General features: G+C 43.7%; 1 protein-coding gene across 8 annotated transcripts in view; it reads left to right on the top strand.

Annotated features, from left to right (window-relative positions):
• The first annotated feature begins 216 nt into the window (after window positions 1-216).
• The window catches only part of NFX1 (nuclear transcription factor, X-box binding 1), a 90,762-nt gene continuing 72,489 nt past the window's right edge, over window positions 217-18,489 (top strand). For 6 of the 8 annotated variants that reach the window (XR_007888525.1, XM_051609731.1, XM_051609730.1 and 3 more), the window contains exon 1: window positions 14,631-14,665. Coding sequence is in view for 7 of the 8 variants with exons in the window: in XM_051609731.1 (XP_051465691.1) it covers window positions 14,641-14,665 (25 nt within the window). In the remaining variant the exon portion in view is untranslated. Of the gene's footprint in view, window positions 388-14,629; window positions 14,666-18,489 lie in introns of those variants that run through there. The other 2 variants (XM_051609733.1, XM_051609732.1) reach the window with 2 other exon arrangements.

The raw sequence follows: 18,489 nt of genomic DNA, 5'->3' as shown, positions 1-18,489 counted from the left end.
TCATCCAGGCTTTCATAAAGAGGTGTTTAAAGGCAGTGTTCAGCGTCACTTGTCATCCTGGCTGCCTGCATCTACCACTTACACATCACAGAGAGAGTGAGGTGGGAGAAGGCTTCATGTGCCGCAGGCCATGCTCTCAAGCGCCCAGAGACAGAAGCGAAGGTAGCAACAGATGCTTCACCCCGTGTTGCTGTGGAGATTTGGTCCCGTTGCATTATTTCCACAGCAGTCATTTAGGATAAATAGCCACACACAGTGTGAATTAGTTTTTATTTCCATTCAGCGCATGCTGTTGCACTTTATTTACTGAGTGCTCTTTGCAAGGTTCTTGCTGCTTACACAGCTTTTACTCTGCCTGAAACTTTCTCCGGGTCATGGTTTACCCAGGTACTGCAAACGGCTTTTTCACTCCTTTTCCTAGTAGTTTGTACATATTCCTGGGGGGAGTCACTGTGTAACTGGGTGACTGGACCTTGAATAAGACATCTTGTAACTCAATTCCTGTATAAGTGCTCTGATCAAACAGAGTATTCCAAGCTTTGTCAATCTTTCTACTTTGGGAGCTTTACAACCGTATAGTAAAATACTCATTAGAGCACTAACAGCGAAATCAGTCACTCACTCTGGGGTGAGTGCATTTCCTAGGGAATGGAGCTGAGCACTCCTTGTTTTATATTTGAAAGGCTTGGGCCATGGTTAGGTAAGGTAACATGGCACTTTCGTAGGTGAGATAGTTAAGGGCAAGAGTTCTGCAGAAAGAAACCAAACTCTATCCAGGTGATTTTTAATGTCTCTTTAAGTTGGACTCGATGATCCTGATGGGTCCCTTCCAACTCAGCGTATTCTATGATTCTATCAGAAAGAAGTTAATAGATAAGATGTTTTCAGAAGAATTCAGTGTTTCTTGTGACTATTGGTACTTAAACAAAAATGTCTTCATAATTCTATTTTAACATTGAAGATGCCCACGTTTTCTAGTTGTTTATGCTTCTTCTATAGAAGCTTGTAAGCATCAAAGCTTTACACTGAATACACGCAGAACTAGGCAAGTAAGCTTAGGTAAATCAGTATGGCCAGGTTAGTTTTTATGTTAAGTTCCAATTCCTTGACATGACGAAATTATTTTAAAACTCTATTTTAACACACCCTACAAAAACTAGTTATTAAAAGCATTTCCATTAAAAAAATCAAGATTTTAATTTTTTTTAAGAGTATGAAATAATAATGTAAATTATACACTCTTTTTTTAAATAATTGCACTTAACTTGATCATGCCAAGAAGAAGAGAGATGATAGGGCTTGGAATTCCAGAGTTCAGCCTCATTGTATCTCTAATTCTGGATTTTAAAAAGGCCTGTGAGTTTGACAGTATCCTTATACAGGGCTAAGACTTGTGTGCCATGAGGTCAGTCACAGCGACTTTGATCTCTTTTGTTGATGATAAAACAAAATTGGCCACTGTTGATAGCTGTGAAACTCATCAACACTGAGTGGCGCTATTTAAAAAGTATTAAATAATGCCTTGGGGTTATTGTGAGTATTTAGTAGAGCTAAAATAGCCAGCAGCACATAAAAATAATTATCTTATGTTACTTATAAAGTAAACACTCCCTTCTCATTAATTAAGAAGAATCAGATTCTGATACTCCAAAGAAGTTCTGCACAAACAACATGAGGTGGGCATTCACAGCACAAAGGTGTCATTGTCTCACTGTGACCATTTTTACCAAACTCCCAAAACACAGACAAAGATAGTACATTTGGGAAGAAGACATTGCTTCCTTTGTGCACAGAATCAGTTTTCAAGGAAGAAGTCTTAAAGTTGCAAGTGCAGGCCATCCCCATGTGCTAAAAGACAAGCCAGCAGGGAAGAAGAACCACCTGGCTGAACAGAGAGCTTTTGCTGGAAGTCAGGGGAAAAAAACAAAACCCTGTGAAACATACACCTGTCATAGCCACAAGCAGGTAGTTTCTCCAAGAGAATGCTGTGGGAAACGGTGTTCTCCATGACCTTTCAAAGATGATGGGGAGTGGCCCAGCAATAACATCTGCCAGCTCCCTCAGCACTTGTGGGTGCATCCCATCAGGGCCTATGGATGCATTCAGTAACTCCACCTTCTCTGTGTCACTACTCACCTCATTCATCAGTGGGCCTGCATTTTCCTTAGTCTTCCTTTTTCTATTGATACACTGAAAAAACCTCTTCTTGTTATCTTTAACCACAGTGGCCAAGTTAAGTTGTGCTTGAGCCTTGGCCCCTCTAATTTTCTAGTTTTTCTATTATCTAACTTTTCTGTTATCTAATGGTAATATGAGCACATGTGCATCCTTTGTAAAAGGGGGCTAAGACTTCTGTAAATTACCCTCCAGTCACAATCTGCTAAAAATTTAGCTTTTCAGTGTAATTGAAATTGACATTGTCTTCAGGGAAAAGTAGTTAAAACTCTGCTGCTTGCAGACAATACAAGGAAACAAATATTCTTGTAGGATAAAGGGGTGTAACTCTTACGTACAAGCTTTTTCCTAGCCAATATTAGTGACATTAGTTATGAAAAATATACTTTCTTACTGTATCTTAAGGCTAAGGTGATGTGTTCCAAGTCCTAAGGAAAACATACCAGCACACACAAAAAGTTGTGTAGGCTCACACTATTTGAGCTGTGTGGCCTGATTTTGTCTCTGTTCACACACTATGTAGAGCATACAGAAAAAGGCAGCATTTTATTACTGACCTCCCTCTGAAGAGCAAGATAACAAAACAGTCAGGATAGGGTTCAGCCAAGAGTCCAGATCATGGTGACAAGGCAGGTCTGAGGGCAAGCTGGGAAAACAAGTCTATGGGCCAAGGTACAGATAAATGTAGTCCATGGCCAGATCGAGGCACAGCTGTGACAGAGCTGGAGACTAGTGCTCCTGTGACATTGCTTGGGCAGGGAATGAAAGCTCAGGCCTGAAATAAAAAATGTGTCCTGGTATCCAGCTCATTTAGTCCCACTGAATGATTCCACAGTGAAAAGAATGTGTGAGTGATTGACTTGTCCAGTTCTGGGCTCCCCAGTTCAAGAGGGACAGGACTTTACTAGAGAGAGTCCAATGGAGGCCATGAGGATGATTAAGGGACTGGAACACCTGCCTTATGAGGAAAGGGTGAGAGACCTGGGGCTGTTTAGTCTAAAGAAGAGAAGACTGAGAGGGGATCTTATTAATGCATATAAATATCTGAAGGGTGAGTGTCAAGGAGGGGCCAGTCTCTCTTTAGTCATGCCCTGTGGATAGTTCAAGGGGCAATGGATTAAAACTCAAGCACAGGAAGTTCCACCTCAACATGAGGAAGAACTTCTTTACTGTGAGGGTTACAGAGCACTGGATCGGGTTGCCCAGAGAAGTTGTGGAGTCTCCTTCTCAAGAGACTTTCCAGATCTGTCTGGAGGTGTTTCTGTGTGACATGCCCTAGATTCAGTGGTGGTCCTGCTCTGGCAGGGGGATTGTACTTGATCTCTAGAGGTCCCTTCCAACCCCTACCATTCTGTGATTCTGTGTGATTCTGTTACAATGATAGATTCTTCTGTCTTAAGGAGATTACATCTATTTTGGTACTAAGTCCAGGCTGGGGTATCAAATGGTGACTCTCTGGACCTGTTCCTTTTCCAGAACAGGGAACTATGTTTTAAATTGTTTCGTCTAAGTCTGTAATTTTTTCCATGTTCTAGAAGAAGAAGGAAGGGTGGCTGTAAACCACACAGGTAAAATAACACAAAGTCATAACTGCTTAATCAGAACTTTTGTCTGAACAGTGTAAAGCTATATTTGGTATTTTCACCTTTAGTTAGTTGATTGATAATCCCATAATTCTGTTGTTTATTGTTCATCTCCAGGTAACTTTACCTTCAGAGAGGCTGAGCAGCTCCAGTTTTGTTGCCAGGCAGCTTTTCTGTAGAAGTCTTGTCTGATTTAGGTGTCTCAGCTGGCTTTGAAAACATATTAATGTAATTATGCACATATTTATAATTCAGTAAATACCAGTGAGGTTCATTAAAGTAGTATTTATATAACTGAGAAATTAGTAACATGGGAGATGGAAGAAATCAGTTGAATCTTTGAGTCAAGCATCTTGCAGTCACGTGTAAACCCTTAGAGCACTTATCAGCTATTTACATTTCTTATTCTGTCTGTGTTTATGGGGAGCTAGTCCTGAATGTCACTCCCTGACTGTTAGAAGCCCATTGTTAACTTCCAGTTTCAATTTAATCATAGCCAATTTATATATTTTTGTTCTTCTGTCAATGCTTCTGTTACCTTAAATAGTCCTCCTCATTTCCAACTGAGTACTCCTACGCTGTTTACAAAGAACAAAAACAAACTCTTGGCTTCTCCTGACTCACTCCTGTTTTGTTTTGGCCTCTAATAGGTTAAGCAATCTGAGCAGGTTTTACTTCATCTTTTAGAAGTAATCATCTGTTCCCTGAATTGTGGATCACATTTTCTTAAACACAGTTGATTGGGGATGTACATTAATTAAATTCCAGATTAAGAAATTCCAGATGTATTTTACTTGTGCTTTGGATGATGCCAACTCGGTTTCTTTAACTTTGCAGACAGCTTGTCTCCTTTTGCAACTGAGGTTCCTATCTGCCACCTTCTTGAGTGTCTAAACATTCTGACAGGTTTCTATTAACATGGCCTGGATATGGAGCCATTCCCTCTCACTGAGGTGCTATCACTAAATTCTCTGCAATATCCAAGTAGTTTTATATGCTGTTTCAGTTCCATATGCTGCTGCAGTTCCCCATGGACAATGCTTAGTGTTCTCTCAAAGTTCTATTGTCATGGATTTAATCTGGATTATGTGAAAAATATTATAAAATTAAATCCATTAATAAATATAAGAAATATTATTAGGCTGATAATTATTGGACTGACTATTAAGGATTTATATAAATTAAGTGCCTTGGCCTGATATTCCTCTCAACTGCTTTTGGGTTTTTTCCTTTAATTTTACACCCCTACAGTTCTTGTACCAATATGAATTTTCAGTAGTATAATTAATATTATGCCTACATTAAGCTCTTTGAAAGGCTTACTGGCATCCAAATGTCTTACTTGATGTTGAACAAAAATATGAAATTAGTAATATTACTCCATGGAGATGTGCCACTTCCATCTATCCAGGTACTATGCAGTGAAATCTCATTTCAGCTACTTTTGCCAGTTTCAGATTCTTTCCCCTATTGATAACTTCATGTACAAGGTCTCTGAAGTACTTCACATCTCCAGAATGGAAATGCAGACAATAGGATCCCATTCTTCTTACTAAAGAAACACCCTTCTGTATGAAAGTGCAATCTTCACTTTTTTTGCTTCCTATCCCCAGTACCGTAGGATGCAACAATAGTAAGGAAACACCTCATTTAAGACAGAATTGAACAGCTATTTTTTTTTAGACAATAGCAGGTGAGGATATTGTAATGTTGTTTTTATAAATAATATTACAGCACCACAGCAAAAATTCAGTTTGCAAGGGACCTCTGAAGGTCTGCAGTCCAATCTACTTAAAGTGAATTTAACTGCAGGCTAAATCAGGTTGCTCAAGGTCCTGCCCAGGTGATATTTTAAAATCTCCAAGAAGATCTCTCCAGTCAGAATTTCTGCTGTTTCAGTTTGAGTCTGTTGTTTCTTGTTGAGCTGTGCATCTCAGAACAGCTTGGCTCAGTTTTCTCTACAATCCCCTTTAGGTAGTTCAAGATAGCAATCAGATCTCTCCTTTAGTCATCTCTTCTCTTGGCTGGACAAACCCAGTTACTTCAGCCTCTCCCTGTATATATTATGAGGCCTCTGGTGCTCCATTCCTCCAACTTGTCAAGGTCAGTCTGAATGACAAGCCTTCCTTTGAGCATATAATCTGCTCCCTGCAGTTTTTTGTCATCTTCAGACTTGCTCAAGCTCCTTCTATCCCTTTTTCCGGGTCATTAGTGAAGATGTTAGTGTCAGCCTCAGTGTTGACCCATAAGGATTGCTATTTAATTAGGCTGCCATCTGGATGAACACCAAAAATGATAGTCATTTACCTTTTGTCTGTCTGGTATATCCAAACTTCCCTTCTTCCTATTTTTCCTCTTTCTCTCCATCACTCTCTATACAGATATGTACACACACACACATTCCGCAGGATTATGAGTTTCTGTTGCATAAGTTGACAGCAAAGGAATTTTAGACAGAATATACTATTTTTTGCTCTTCTGTATGGCTCTATTTTCACCTGCTTTTTCAGGTTTTTCCTCTAGCATAATACAAATCCAAAACCACCAGTTGAACGGTACACTCAGCATTGCAGACTTGTCTGTTGGGATATCACTGCATAGTATTCAGAGTCCTGTTAATAAATATAGAGGAGTTTTTTCAGTGAATGTACTACAGGACACAAAAAGCTTCTATTTCCTATAGTCTTATGGACATTGTGTAGAAATCTAGGTAAGACAACCCCTAGTTCAGGGTGAAAATAATGTGTCATATTCTTAGATTCCTTCTCAGGCTTTCTCCTTCTTTGCCCTATTTTCTGAGTGCACTGTGCATATGTCTTCAGTACTGCAATACCATTTTTCTAGATTTTTCTTTTTCTTTTCCTCTCTGATTTGTCAGATGTTGGAAAGCAGCTCTCTTGCCACAGGCTGCTCATCAGTTCAGAGGTACAGTTTCTTCTGATTATGAAAATAGCTCTGAGAGGGGCTCTGGTTCTTTGTTCTGTTACCATGACATCAAAGATCTTTTTTCTGTATCATTCTTGAAGTATCATTTTTAGTGCCTCTTCTCACTACTGGGAGAACATACAGGTGGTAAATTATCTGGCATGGTCTTCATCTCTACTTTTACTGCATGCAGTGAATTCTTGTTTGCCTCTGATATTTGAATGATAAGTGGTAGAGGATGGAGAGCATATTGTTTACAGGGATCTGTTTGAAATCTAACATGTTGAAATTTTAAGATCTTTCTTTTAAAAAAAGCTTAAACTTTGCAGTAAACTGGGTGACACAACATTGGTAGAATCCTCTTATAGTCTTTTGCTTTAAATTACATAAAATAGGCAAGGCTGGCTAGAAATCACAGAGATGTGACTACTCAGTGCTTACAGATCTACTGCATGTCAGCTGCACATGTGACAGATGCATGCAGAGCAAGTGCCTTGTGTTCTGGTTAGAGGTGTAGTTAACTGAGAAATATATGAATGGTAGGCCAACTATGTTGTATTTTGCCTGGGCATTGGAGATTGTGCTCATACTGGGCTTCTCAGCAGCATATAATAGTACCCATGAAGATTTTCAGATAGCACTATGAATGCTCAGAAACCTTTTAACAAGGTATAGTTCATGTTTATATAGTTATTCTCCTTCCAAAATGGGGTGTCTGCTGCATGCAAATCAGAAGTTAGTTGCCAGGAGTCCTTTAGCATAAAGGCCTTTGATCCTAATTGCTGGCACATCTTTCTAGTATGCCATGCATATCTCCCTTTCCTTTCCTCCCTATGGATTCTAAAATGACACTTTCTCTGTACCTGCAGACTGGTCATCAGTGTTTAGTTCCTTGGTAACACAACATGCTGTGTGGAGGTGATAGACATTCCTACCTCATTTCTAATTTGTGTTCATGCCAGACAGCTTTCACTACATGCTTAGGCCTGTGGGGATACCTGTCTCTTAATTCCACCTAGGACAGCAGAGCTGCTGCTTGCTGGAGGCTCCAAAACAAGATGCAAGCTCTGTGGAGCCCTGTGGGGCTGGTCCAGTAGCTCAGCAATGCATAAAAGGGAACAGTTGTTGTAGGCCACCTCTTCTTGTCTGGGTAAAAGGCTTGCGTGGGGACTTCAGAACTTGTCCTCCATAAACTGTTCATCAGAGAAAGCAGTGTTGGGACCTGAGACACCAAGATGAAAGGCAGGATCAGCTTGTGCTATGCACCTCAGAAATCAGAAGTGGGTACAGAATTTCAACATGTGAAAAGTCATCCCTGAGACTCCCTGCTGGGGTACTGTCTTTTGTAATCCCATCACTCTGGAAAGAAAAGAAGTCACTGGAGTCTTCTTATGTCTGTCGGAAGACTATTAGGTCTTGGCCAGCTCATGATAGAAATAAACTGTGTCTGGTTTGTGGTGGCCATGTTGATAGGGCTGCAAAGGCCTTTTGGCCTACCTAGACTGTAGCCAAAAATCAAATAAATAAAGAGTTCTGCTTTCTCTCTCCATCTGCATCCATATGATGGCAAGTTCTGCCCGTTTCCCCCAGGTCCCTTCCCCAGCTGCATTCTCCACAGACATCATAATCAGTCTTTTTCCCCCATTTCAGTCTCTCCAATGCATGTGCAGGCAACCACAATTTATGTTCACACTAGCAATCTCACAGGATGTGTCCACTTCCACTTCCTGCTGAGACTGCTCATGTCTTTCCTCTGCCAAGTCATACAGAGCACAGCTGGCTTTGGTGCTGAGTGGCTGACTGAGTTGGGCCTTCCTGAACTGCGGCTGCAGGAGATTGTGCTGCTCTGCAGTGCTTGAACAAAAAGAGGCACAGACATCTTCTAAAGGTCTATCTGGCTTGAGATGTTCCGTCTGGTAGAAGAGTTGGCTGTTGAAAATTGAGAAATTCTGCTAGTGTAGGCCTGAAAGCACACAATGCCATGGTATGTCTTAATTGTGTCCCAGCTGCTCCTAAGGTAATGCCTGCTCTTGATCTTGCCCCTTTCCCTGAAGGAACCTTTCCAGGAAATGGGTGAAGAGCCATCATCTTCACTCCTGCCACCTTGATCAGGGCAGCCTCTAGCCTCATCCTGACTCATGTGGTTTCCAATCTTAAATATCCTTGTGGAGAAAGAATGTTGGGAGAGACATGTTTCCTGGTGTTGTCTGGAGATACACAGTACAGCACAGCATTGCTTGTCTTCTTCCTTCCTGTAGACACTAGTGTTCCAAGCCTTCAGCTTGCAACAGAGCTGGAGGAGACCTGAGTTAGACTTTTTCCTCTGCAGACCTGGTACCAGAAGAACTGCCAAGAACCAGCCAAGACTCATCTTTTGTAGGCCCTTTTGGCCTTGTCCAGCTGAGTTATGAGGGGGTTAAAACTCTGTGAGAGTTGTGTGAGCAGATCTCCAACTTGCAAGTATGCATGAAGCAGCTGGTGTGGCTGGATGACTTCACAGGAGGAATCCAAAGTAAGCAAAGAATGGGCTCTGCTGTGTAAATACATTAATGTTGTTAATACGGGAAAATGCTACCAACAGGAAGGTGGTGACCCTCTCATCTTTGGAGAAAGTTACTGTAACACTGGAGATATTGATTCAGGATTGGATTGATGTTCAGTCTTGATGACTTGTCTGGCAGATTGTACAAGAAGGAGAGGCAGGTTTGCAGTTGAAGAAGGCCCATAAGCTCCTTCCTTTAAAAATCTGGCTGGCAATGGGACCCTTGGTCACTAAGTGTGCGGTCTGGGAGGCCATGGCATCGTAAAACATGCTATAGGAAGAGTGAGGCCATCTGTACGGTTTTGGAAAACAATCATTGCATTTCATATACAGGTGACTCAATGCAGGGCTACCCTGAAAGCCAAGAGAGTATGGCTGCAGAGCAGTTAGTATCTATTGCCCTGGCTGTAAAGATTAGTCATGTGTGCTTATAGATCCCTGAACCCTCACCTGATACCCAGTGAAGAGGGTTTGGCAAAGCTGGGGGCAGGGATCACTCAGGGCACAGGGGATGTTATAGAATCCTGCAGGGCTGTGACCTATCTCTGCTTCCTGGTCAGAGTTTGGGGATTAGCTTGGAGCGGTAGGGAACCATTTGGGCCTTGAGCTGTGAAGAGCCCTTGTGGCTAACTAGCTCCTGCACAATCTGAGGGCCTGGCCTGTGGTGAGCGCCCTGAGGTGCTCAGCTTGACCTCTCAGGCAGGTGTGGGGACTGCTCTTCAGGGGAAAATAGGCCAGTGCAGTCTTTACAGTACCCAAGCAGGGTTGTTGACAATAACAGGCTTCATCAACAGTCCATCGATCATCAGAAAAAGGCAAGAATAATAGGCCAGCCATGACAGACAGGCCATTAGTAGCCCCAGGTAAGCTGGTAGTTGAAGTCAGGGCAGTTGAACCAAGCTGACTAACAGGTGTATCCCATACCACTTACCTCAATCTCATTAGAAAAGGAGAAAGTTTGCTAAGAATAAGGAGGTTCTTTTCCTGGGGTTATTCCACCTCCACCTGTTGCTCCTGAGGAATAGGCCAAGTGTAAGCTTGTATACTTTATGTTGGTATTAGTTTTATTATTTCAGTAAATGCGTTTTCATTTCAACCATCAGGGTTTTTTTCAGATTTCCCCTTCTCAGCTGGGTAAGGGACATCAGTTGATAAGAGCTGCACCAGACAGAGTCCAAATATGGGCTAAATGTAGACACTTTTAAATGTTTCTGTAGGATTGAGAGGCAGTTCTCTTTACAAAAGCTGTTTTGACTCATCCCTATTACAGCATCTTTATCCATATGCTTACTAATTCTGATCTTACAGTTTCTATTAAATTGCCTGCTACAGACATCAGGCCTGTACTTTTCTGTATTTCCTATGGCATTGTTTTAAAAAATTGATGTTACAGCTGACGCATCCCTGTCTCCTGCAGTTTTACACTAGAGGGTGTATGGGACAGTTTGTACTTTGCCCTTGAATTCTTTTTGAATTGCTGCTTATATACCATCTGGTTCTTGTTATTTGTTACTATTTATTTTGCTTATGTGTTTCATAGCCTGTTTGACCGACTCTTTCAAGATGCAACTACTCATGAGTCACCCCATAAAGCAGAAGAGTTGGCTTGGTAATCTCATCTAGTTGTTCTGTAGTGAACACAGATGTAAAGAATTAATTCAGATTCCCTGATATATATATGGACTTTTTTTGTTCCTTTAAGTTTCTCATTTTCCCAGTGCTGCAGACTGGCATGCTTTCAGAGCTGAAGTGTTTGAAAAGGTGTTTATCATTAGTTTTCATGCTTCATGCAAGTTGTTCCTCAAAACCTTTTGTCCTGTCTCATGGTGTTGCTTACTTTCATCTGTCTCAAGTTCAGATTCTATTTTCAGTTTTAGCCCAAATCTAGCTTTTGGAAGGATGCTTCTGGAAATCTGTCTGCAGCAACAGGTCCCCTTGTCCCTGCTGCTTAGTCATGGCAGGTTCCTTTTTCCCCGTGTATGTACCTGCCCTGAGCCTCCAGTATGGAATCCTTAAAGTCTCCATGTAACCCTCAAAGACAAAATTATTTTAGCTGCCTCTGCATTTTTAACAAGCTTCTTCTTTTTTAAATGCTTCCCTTTTTAAAAAAAAATTAAAATGAAAGCTCATATTATGAGCTTTATGGACATTTCTTGATGGTCTGTAAGTGCTTTATGTAAGGAAGGAAAGGATAAGAGAGACAGAATATAACTGTGCTGCAATGGACTGTGCCCACAGCATCTTATAACTTCACTTGCCTTCTGGAGGGCTACACAGTAGGTATTAAACTACTGCTTTTGACTGCAGGGATTTTGTAACCCCAGTGGCATTTGGAAATATCTAGGAACATCTTCTTTAAAAATCAGAAGCTCCAGGAAATCTTTTGCAAAAAAAGGTGGTATGTGTATGCAGGAGAGTCATGCTGACCAGCTAGACATGCAGTAGACTGCCTATAGTCCACGTTGCCCTCTTCTCCAGAGTCTCAGCATCATGGCAGCCTTGCTCTCTTCATGTCAAGGCATCTCCTGAGCAGTCCCTGAGGGCACCTTGGGCTTGACTGGTCCTTAAAAATGGCTATATTGTGATGCCAGGTCAGGAGTGAATATATTTCTATTAGCATATTTATCTTCCTTGGCATGCTGGCACTGAATGTTACAGCTAGCGATTCCCTTCCTTCTGCTTCCCTACCTTATCTTAGCTCTCCCTTATTTACCAGCATCCCTGCTGCATACAGGAGATTTGTGACTGTAAGGGCCCTGAGTACATCTGCCCCCATGTCCCTTCCCATCACCCTTGTGGTATTGTCTAGGTAGGCTCAGTGCCAACTTTTATAAGTAGCTGTCAGGCCTTGAGAAGCTGCAGTGAGTGCCTGCCCCTCATTCTTTCACATTCTGCTTTAAAATCCAAGCTCTCCTTAGTGTCTGCCTGAAGCAGTTTTCAGGTTTGCTTGTGCCTGTCCTCTCTGATCCTTATCCACTGACTTGATTTCTGACTTGAGCTGCCCTATCACTCCAGGCTTGCCTGGCAACCTGACCTGTTGCTTGGAGTGTTGGTGAACCTGCTCTGTTCTGCTTGCTCAGGTATTATGGAATTTGCTGACTCTCTGCTCTCAGGTCTATTTTCCATATGGAGCAGTCTGTTCCTGCTGCTTCCTGATTATTATACTGGTCAGATGAAAAAAAGCAGCCACTGGAAAAATACACGTGTGATAAATGGTAAAAGGATGGGGAGATAAATAGTCAGGCATGACAAACTAGAAACAAAAAATGTTTTACGGGAGGGTGTATGATATAGTGAGGAGAGCCTTGCCCCTTTCCCTGCACTGAAAGGGAGACACTACAAGGAAAAGATAAAAAGACTATTTTTTCCAGGTGAAAGAGAATAAAATCGCATGCCTGTACAGAAATGCTGGGGAATTATGTTAGGCTATCAGGAATGGATAGGACTGCCAAATTGAAGACAAGAAAGGGAAAAAAAAAAGAACTATTTAGATAAAAAGGGAAAAGGAGGGACAAAGAAGCTGTATAGACCTAATGATGCTGTATAGACTTGTCTTTCTGCAGCAGCACATACAGATGCAAATGCCTGTAGTGCTTTCTATACCACCTTGTTTTTGGTGGTAGCAAAAAAATGTTTATACTGAAGTAGTAATGCTGTGACGTTTGTGTATAGCAGCGTTAAAACTTTGTGAATGATATGGTCACATCTCCACAGTAGTGACAGAGAAGACTCTTGCAGTTTTCTTGACAGCAGCAGGAAAACCACGCATCACATTGAAAGAGATGCCACTGCCACGTACATTTCTTTGCAACCTCAGATGGTCACAATGTCTATATACAGCAAAGCACTTCAAACACACTCAAATCCATGCATCTCTATGGCAGTTGCTATACTGGCTTGCAGGCTTCCTTTGCAGCAGTGGCAGGAGTCTGGGTGAGCATTTCAACAGCTAGGGTTTCGTTCTGCAATAAGCCAGTGATTCTTTAGGGGCTTTGGAGTGATTAAATTTGCCCCCTTGGGAGGGAAGAACTATGCAGCAAATGGACATTTGATCTGAGATTTCTCTAGTGTGTGGAGGGCAGAATACAGAGTCTGTGCAGCACTGCTCCTGAGGTGCCATTCTCCAGAGCTGCAGTTGTGGTGGAACTGTGAACTTCCTCTGCAGTGTCTGAAAAGATCAGCAGCCCTGTAAGGACTCTAGAGCCACACTGCAGCAGGAGAAGCGTAGAACTGTTCCATAGATATACTGTAACCATGGCACTGCAAACCTCTGCAGGGAGGTGTGAATCATACAATGGTTAAACACTGGTGCTGAAACCTGCAGTATGACAAAGCGTGCAGTTCTATGGAGTATTTGTAGCTGAGGCGCAAAATTTATCTGCAGCACCAGCTGTAGCATGGGAATCCGTGTGGGCTTTCCAACAGAAGCTTGAGTTTCAGCACTCATTGCCAATGTGAGTGGTTCTGCCACATCCCCAGAGCAGTGCATGAAAGGCACGACAGGTAGCCTCATGCATCCGTGGTTTCTGCCCTACGCCTAGAGAAAGCACCTCTCTTAAGCACTGAGATGGTGAGATGACCTGTCTGGTACCCACCCTCCTGCTCCTGACCTGCTCAGGTGGGCTCTGAAATGCAACCAGTGCAGCAAGCCCGTCCCCGAGAAAGGCCATGGCAGGCAAGGCAGTTGTCAGGCAGATCGCAGAATCTTAGGGGTTGGAAGGGACCTCGAAAGATCATCCATTTTCTAAAGCTCTGCTAAGGTTCATAACTCACAGCGGATTCTAAAGATCATTTGTGTTTGGTCTAAAGAATTCCCTCCATTTGACAACATCAATGCAGTGCTGCTCACTTCATTGTAACAGCTCTGGATCTAGTACCATGACTACACAGGGCCTGACTTTTATTTATTCTCTTCCATTTGCTATTTTTATTGTGTTCCTCTTCTAGACTACCCAATACCTGCCTTTTCAAACCATCTTTTAACAGCTGCCTCCAAACAGAATCACAGAATCCCAGGGGTTGGAAGGGACCTCGAAAGATCATCTAGTCCAAGCCCCCTGCCAGAGCAGGGTCACCTAGAGTACATCACACAGGAAGGCGTCCAGGCAGGTTTTGAATGTCTCCAGAGAAGGAGACTCCACAACCTCTGGGCAGCGTGTCCCAGGGCTCTGTCACTCTCGCAGGAAAGAAGTTCTTCCTGACAGTTACATGGGGCCTCCCACGCTCCAGTTTGCACCCATCGCCCCGTGGCCACCCCATGGCCAGCGGGAGCACCGCCCCGCCCCGCGCCCCCTCCCACCGCCACCTGCCCCTTCCCGCCCCTTCCCGCCCCTGCTGCCCAGCGCGGCGCTCCGCTGCGGCTGCGCGGGGCCGGGCGCCTGCGCGGCGGGCGGGCCGGGCGGGCGGCGGGGCGGCATGGCGGAGGCGCGGCCCGGCGCGGGTGAGTGCGGGCGCTGCCCGCGGGGAGCGCCGGGCGGGGGCCCAGGGGTGGCCTGGGCGTGCGGGGAGGAGCGGCCGTCGCCCCGCGGGGCTGCTGCGGGGCGGGGGCCGCGGCCGGGCGGGAGCGGGAGCGGGGCGGGGGGCTTGGGCTGCGGCAGCACCTGTTGCCGGCCCGCCCGGCCGGGTCGGCCTCGCACCCGGTGGGCTCAGCACGGCTGGGCTCGCCTCGCCGCGGGCGTGCCGGGGGGGCCGCGCCGGGGGGGGATCCTGCCGGCTTCCAGAAGGTGGCTAAACGGACGGAAGTGGCAGGGGAGAGTGGGAAGAGCCGGTTTGTTTCTGGAGAAGTTGCTGCTCTCTGCCCACCCGTGCCCGTGGAGCCCGGCAGCGGGCGGGCGACAGCCCCGCGGGCGGTGCGGCCCGGAGCGGCTGCCGCCCGGTCCGGAGGAAGCTGGGCTCGGGCTGCGGGGTGGGGAGCGGCTGAGGAGCCCAGCCTGCCGGGGGCTTGGATGCCACAAGCGCAGGAAAAGATTCTTGTCCTTGGTTTGTTTTTCCCTACTGGGTTTTACGATGCAGGTCCAGGTGAATGTTAGTTTTATTGTGTGTGGCTGCTGAGGAGGAAGAGAGGGAATAGCCTTCTAAGATCTGTATTCCAGCCTCACGTTTAATGATTTGTCACGTAATGCAAGCGTTTAACGATAGATGAGCCCTTATGTAATTGTGTCTTCAGCATGTAATTACAACTACAAGTTGCCGGATTCATTAATTGTATTTTTTGTTTTCATAATGTCTCTTGATTTTCTTGCAGCCTGGCTAGACTTCTCAGGTAATCAGTGTCACTCTGGGGTCACTCACTTCATTGTTTATAGAGTACTTAGAGTTCTGCCGGGAAGAATCCTGGGCTTTTGTGGCTGGGCTGAAGAAGAAAATACAAATCTTTACTTTTGCAGCACCCTGATGTTAATTTCAGAATAAAATGATCATTAGCCTATACCCTAAGTAGCATCCTCTGTCTCTTCTCTGTTATTAGTATCCTGGCTATCATGATGGAAAAGTTTTATAATTTTATTTTTTGAGGGGTTAAAAATAGGTCCACAGCGGTCTTGTGGGATGTGGAGTAGCCTGGGACATGGCTCATAGAGCAGAGACTGATAGTTTCACTGAAGAGAAGCTAGTGCAGACAAATGTCTTCCTGTCTGTTTATCTTCCATGCTGTCAGACTGTGAGTCAGTTCTGGTCCTAAAACCTCATACAGTGTGTATGTATTGGAATAAGGGGTCCTAAATAGGTATACTGAGCTAAAAATGGCTTTACTGAAAAGCAGTAGATGAGTCTGGATGGTACACAATTTTTACATTTGCTTTATCATACTTAAGGTAACACAGATATTGTGAAATAGCATTAAGTTCTGGAGTTCATTCATTGTTATGATAATACATACTGTGTTACCAAGAACCATGTCAGGTAAGTTTTGCATTCTGCTTGTGTAATATGAAGATGGAAACGGGCTTTTACCCTCTAATTTAATGGACAGAGAGAGTGTATGATTTTGAGAATTTAAATATGAAAGACATTTCTGCTCTCAGGGTAGATCAGGGGAAGCAGCTGAAATTGAGGAATAACAGTTTTAGGTCACAGCAGATGTGCAGCCCCTCCAGGATATTTTGTCAATGAACAGTTATTGAGAGATAGTAAGAGACAGAAACAAGGTAACTGTGGAAGGATTATTCACATTGATATACCTTTCTAGTTTCCTAGCCCTGTGTACCTGGAAGGGACAGGTGGTATTTGTATTTAATAGCCATTAATGGATTATTTTTTTTCTTTTAGTTGCTGTAATTGCTGTTGAATGTAGTATTTGGGTTTTTTTTGCTTTCACAATGACAACTGGGTCATACATGGTACAGTGCATCATTAAACTGAAGATAGCAGGGAGTTGCTATGAAGCATTGAGTAGCCTACTGTAAGAATGAACAGGAAAGTGAAAGCTTGTAATACAGTTGGTCTCCTTATCCAAAATCCATACTTCTCTTAGGATGAGAGAAACCCTGAGAAAGACTTGGGGGTATTGGTTGATGGAAAGCTCAACACGAGTTGGCAATGTGTGGTTGCAGCCCAGAAAGCCAACCATAACCTGGGCTGCATCAAAAGCAGCATGGCCAGCGGGTTGAGAGGGGTGATTTTTCCCCTCCGCTCTCATGAGACCCCCACCTGGAGTACTGTGTCCAGCTCTGGGACCCCCAGCCTGAGAACGGCATAGAGATGTTAGACTGAGTCCAGAAGAGGGCCATGAAGATGCTGGAGCACCTCTCCTTTGAAGACAGGCTGAGAGAGTTGAGGTTGTGCCTGGAGAAGGCCCCGGGAGGACTTTATAGCAGCCGTCCAGTACCTGAGGGGGCCTACAGGAAGGCTGGGGAGAGACTTTATACAAGGGCACGTAGTGATAGGCCAAGGAGTAGTGGTTTTAAATTGGAAGAGGATAGATTTACTTCAGACATTAGGCAGGGGGGTTGAAACTAGATAATCTTTGAGGTCCCTTCCAAACCAAACCATTCTGTGATTCTGGGATGATGAAACTACTTATGGTGAAGTTTATTTCTTTCCCTACTTTTATATTTCTCCTCTCATATTGAAACGGGCTAGCTAAAACTTCATGTTCTGTTCAAAATGTGGATGCTCTGAATTTGGACAATAGCATAAAAAGACAAAAAACATAGCACAGTGCATCAGTATACATGGGGGCTAACTAGCTTGGAAGCAGGTCTGCAGACAGGGATCTTGGGGTCCTTGGTGAACTGTAAGGAGACCATGAGTCAGCAATGCACCCTCTGCAAGGAAGGCCATCAGTATCCTAGACTGCATTAGGAAGAGTGTTGCCAGTTTGTCAAGGGAAGTGTATCTTCCAATCTGCTCAGCACTGGTGAGGCCACACCTGGAGTTCTGTGTCCAGTTCTGGGCTCCCCTGTACAAAGAAGACATTGACATTCTGGAGTGAGTCCAGCACAGGACAATCAAGATGATTAAGGAATTGGAGCATCCCTTATATGAGGTGAAGCTGAGAGAGCTCAAGCTGTTCACACTGGAAAAGTCAGGGTGATGTTAGTGCTGTGTACAAATACCTGATGGGAGGGGTGACGAATATGGAGCCAGATGCTTCACAGTGGTATTAAGTGAAAGGACAAGAGACAATGGACTTAAATTAAAGTGCATGAAATTCCACCTGAACACAAGAAAAAGCATTTTTACTGTGAAGATGATCATATACTGTAACCATTTGCTCAGAAATGTAATGGCCTCTGTCCTTGGAGGTATTTAAAACCCAGCTGGGCAGAGTTGTGGGCAGCTTGCTCTATCTGGCACTGTTTGAGCAGGGTATTTGGACTAGATGGTCTCAAGACGTCCCTTGCAACCTTAGCCATTCTGTAAATCTGTGGTAATGATGATTTTGCATTTTAGTCTTCCTCTAAAAATTTCTGGCGATACTTGAGGGAAGGGAGCATATCTTTTATTAGAAGAGCTATTACAGTGGGAATAAACAGTAAGTTTTGGGCGGACAGTTTGATTTGTATGCAAATGGACTGCCTGAGTCTTCAAGCCTGAAACAGTGTAACTCCTGTTTAGGAACAAATCCAACTTTTTGTAAATCTGTGTAATCTTTAAAAATTATAGGACGCTGTAGGTGAATATACAAAATTATGAGAAATTATCAAGCTTGGTAACCTATGAGGAAGAGCTTTAAAACTTCCAATACTACAGGGAAAACATCAGATTTCCATAAAGCACCATTCCTGATTTTTGTTTGGGTTTTTTTTGTGGTACAGTGTAATA

Source organism: Apus apus, chromosome 2, assembly GCF_020740795.1.
Source record: "Apus apus isolate bApuApu2 chromosome 2, bApuApu2.pri.cur, whole genome shotgun sequence".
NCBI lineage: Eukaryota > Metazoa > Chordata > Aves > Apodiformes > Apodidae > Apus > Apus apus.
The sequence above is the reverse complement of the archived record's forward strand: the minus strand, read 5'-3'. Positions and strand labels throughout refer to the sequence as shown.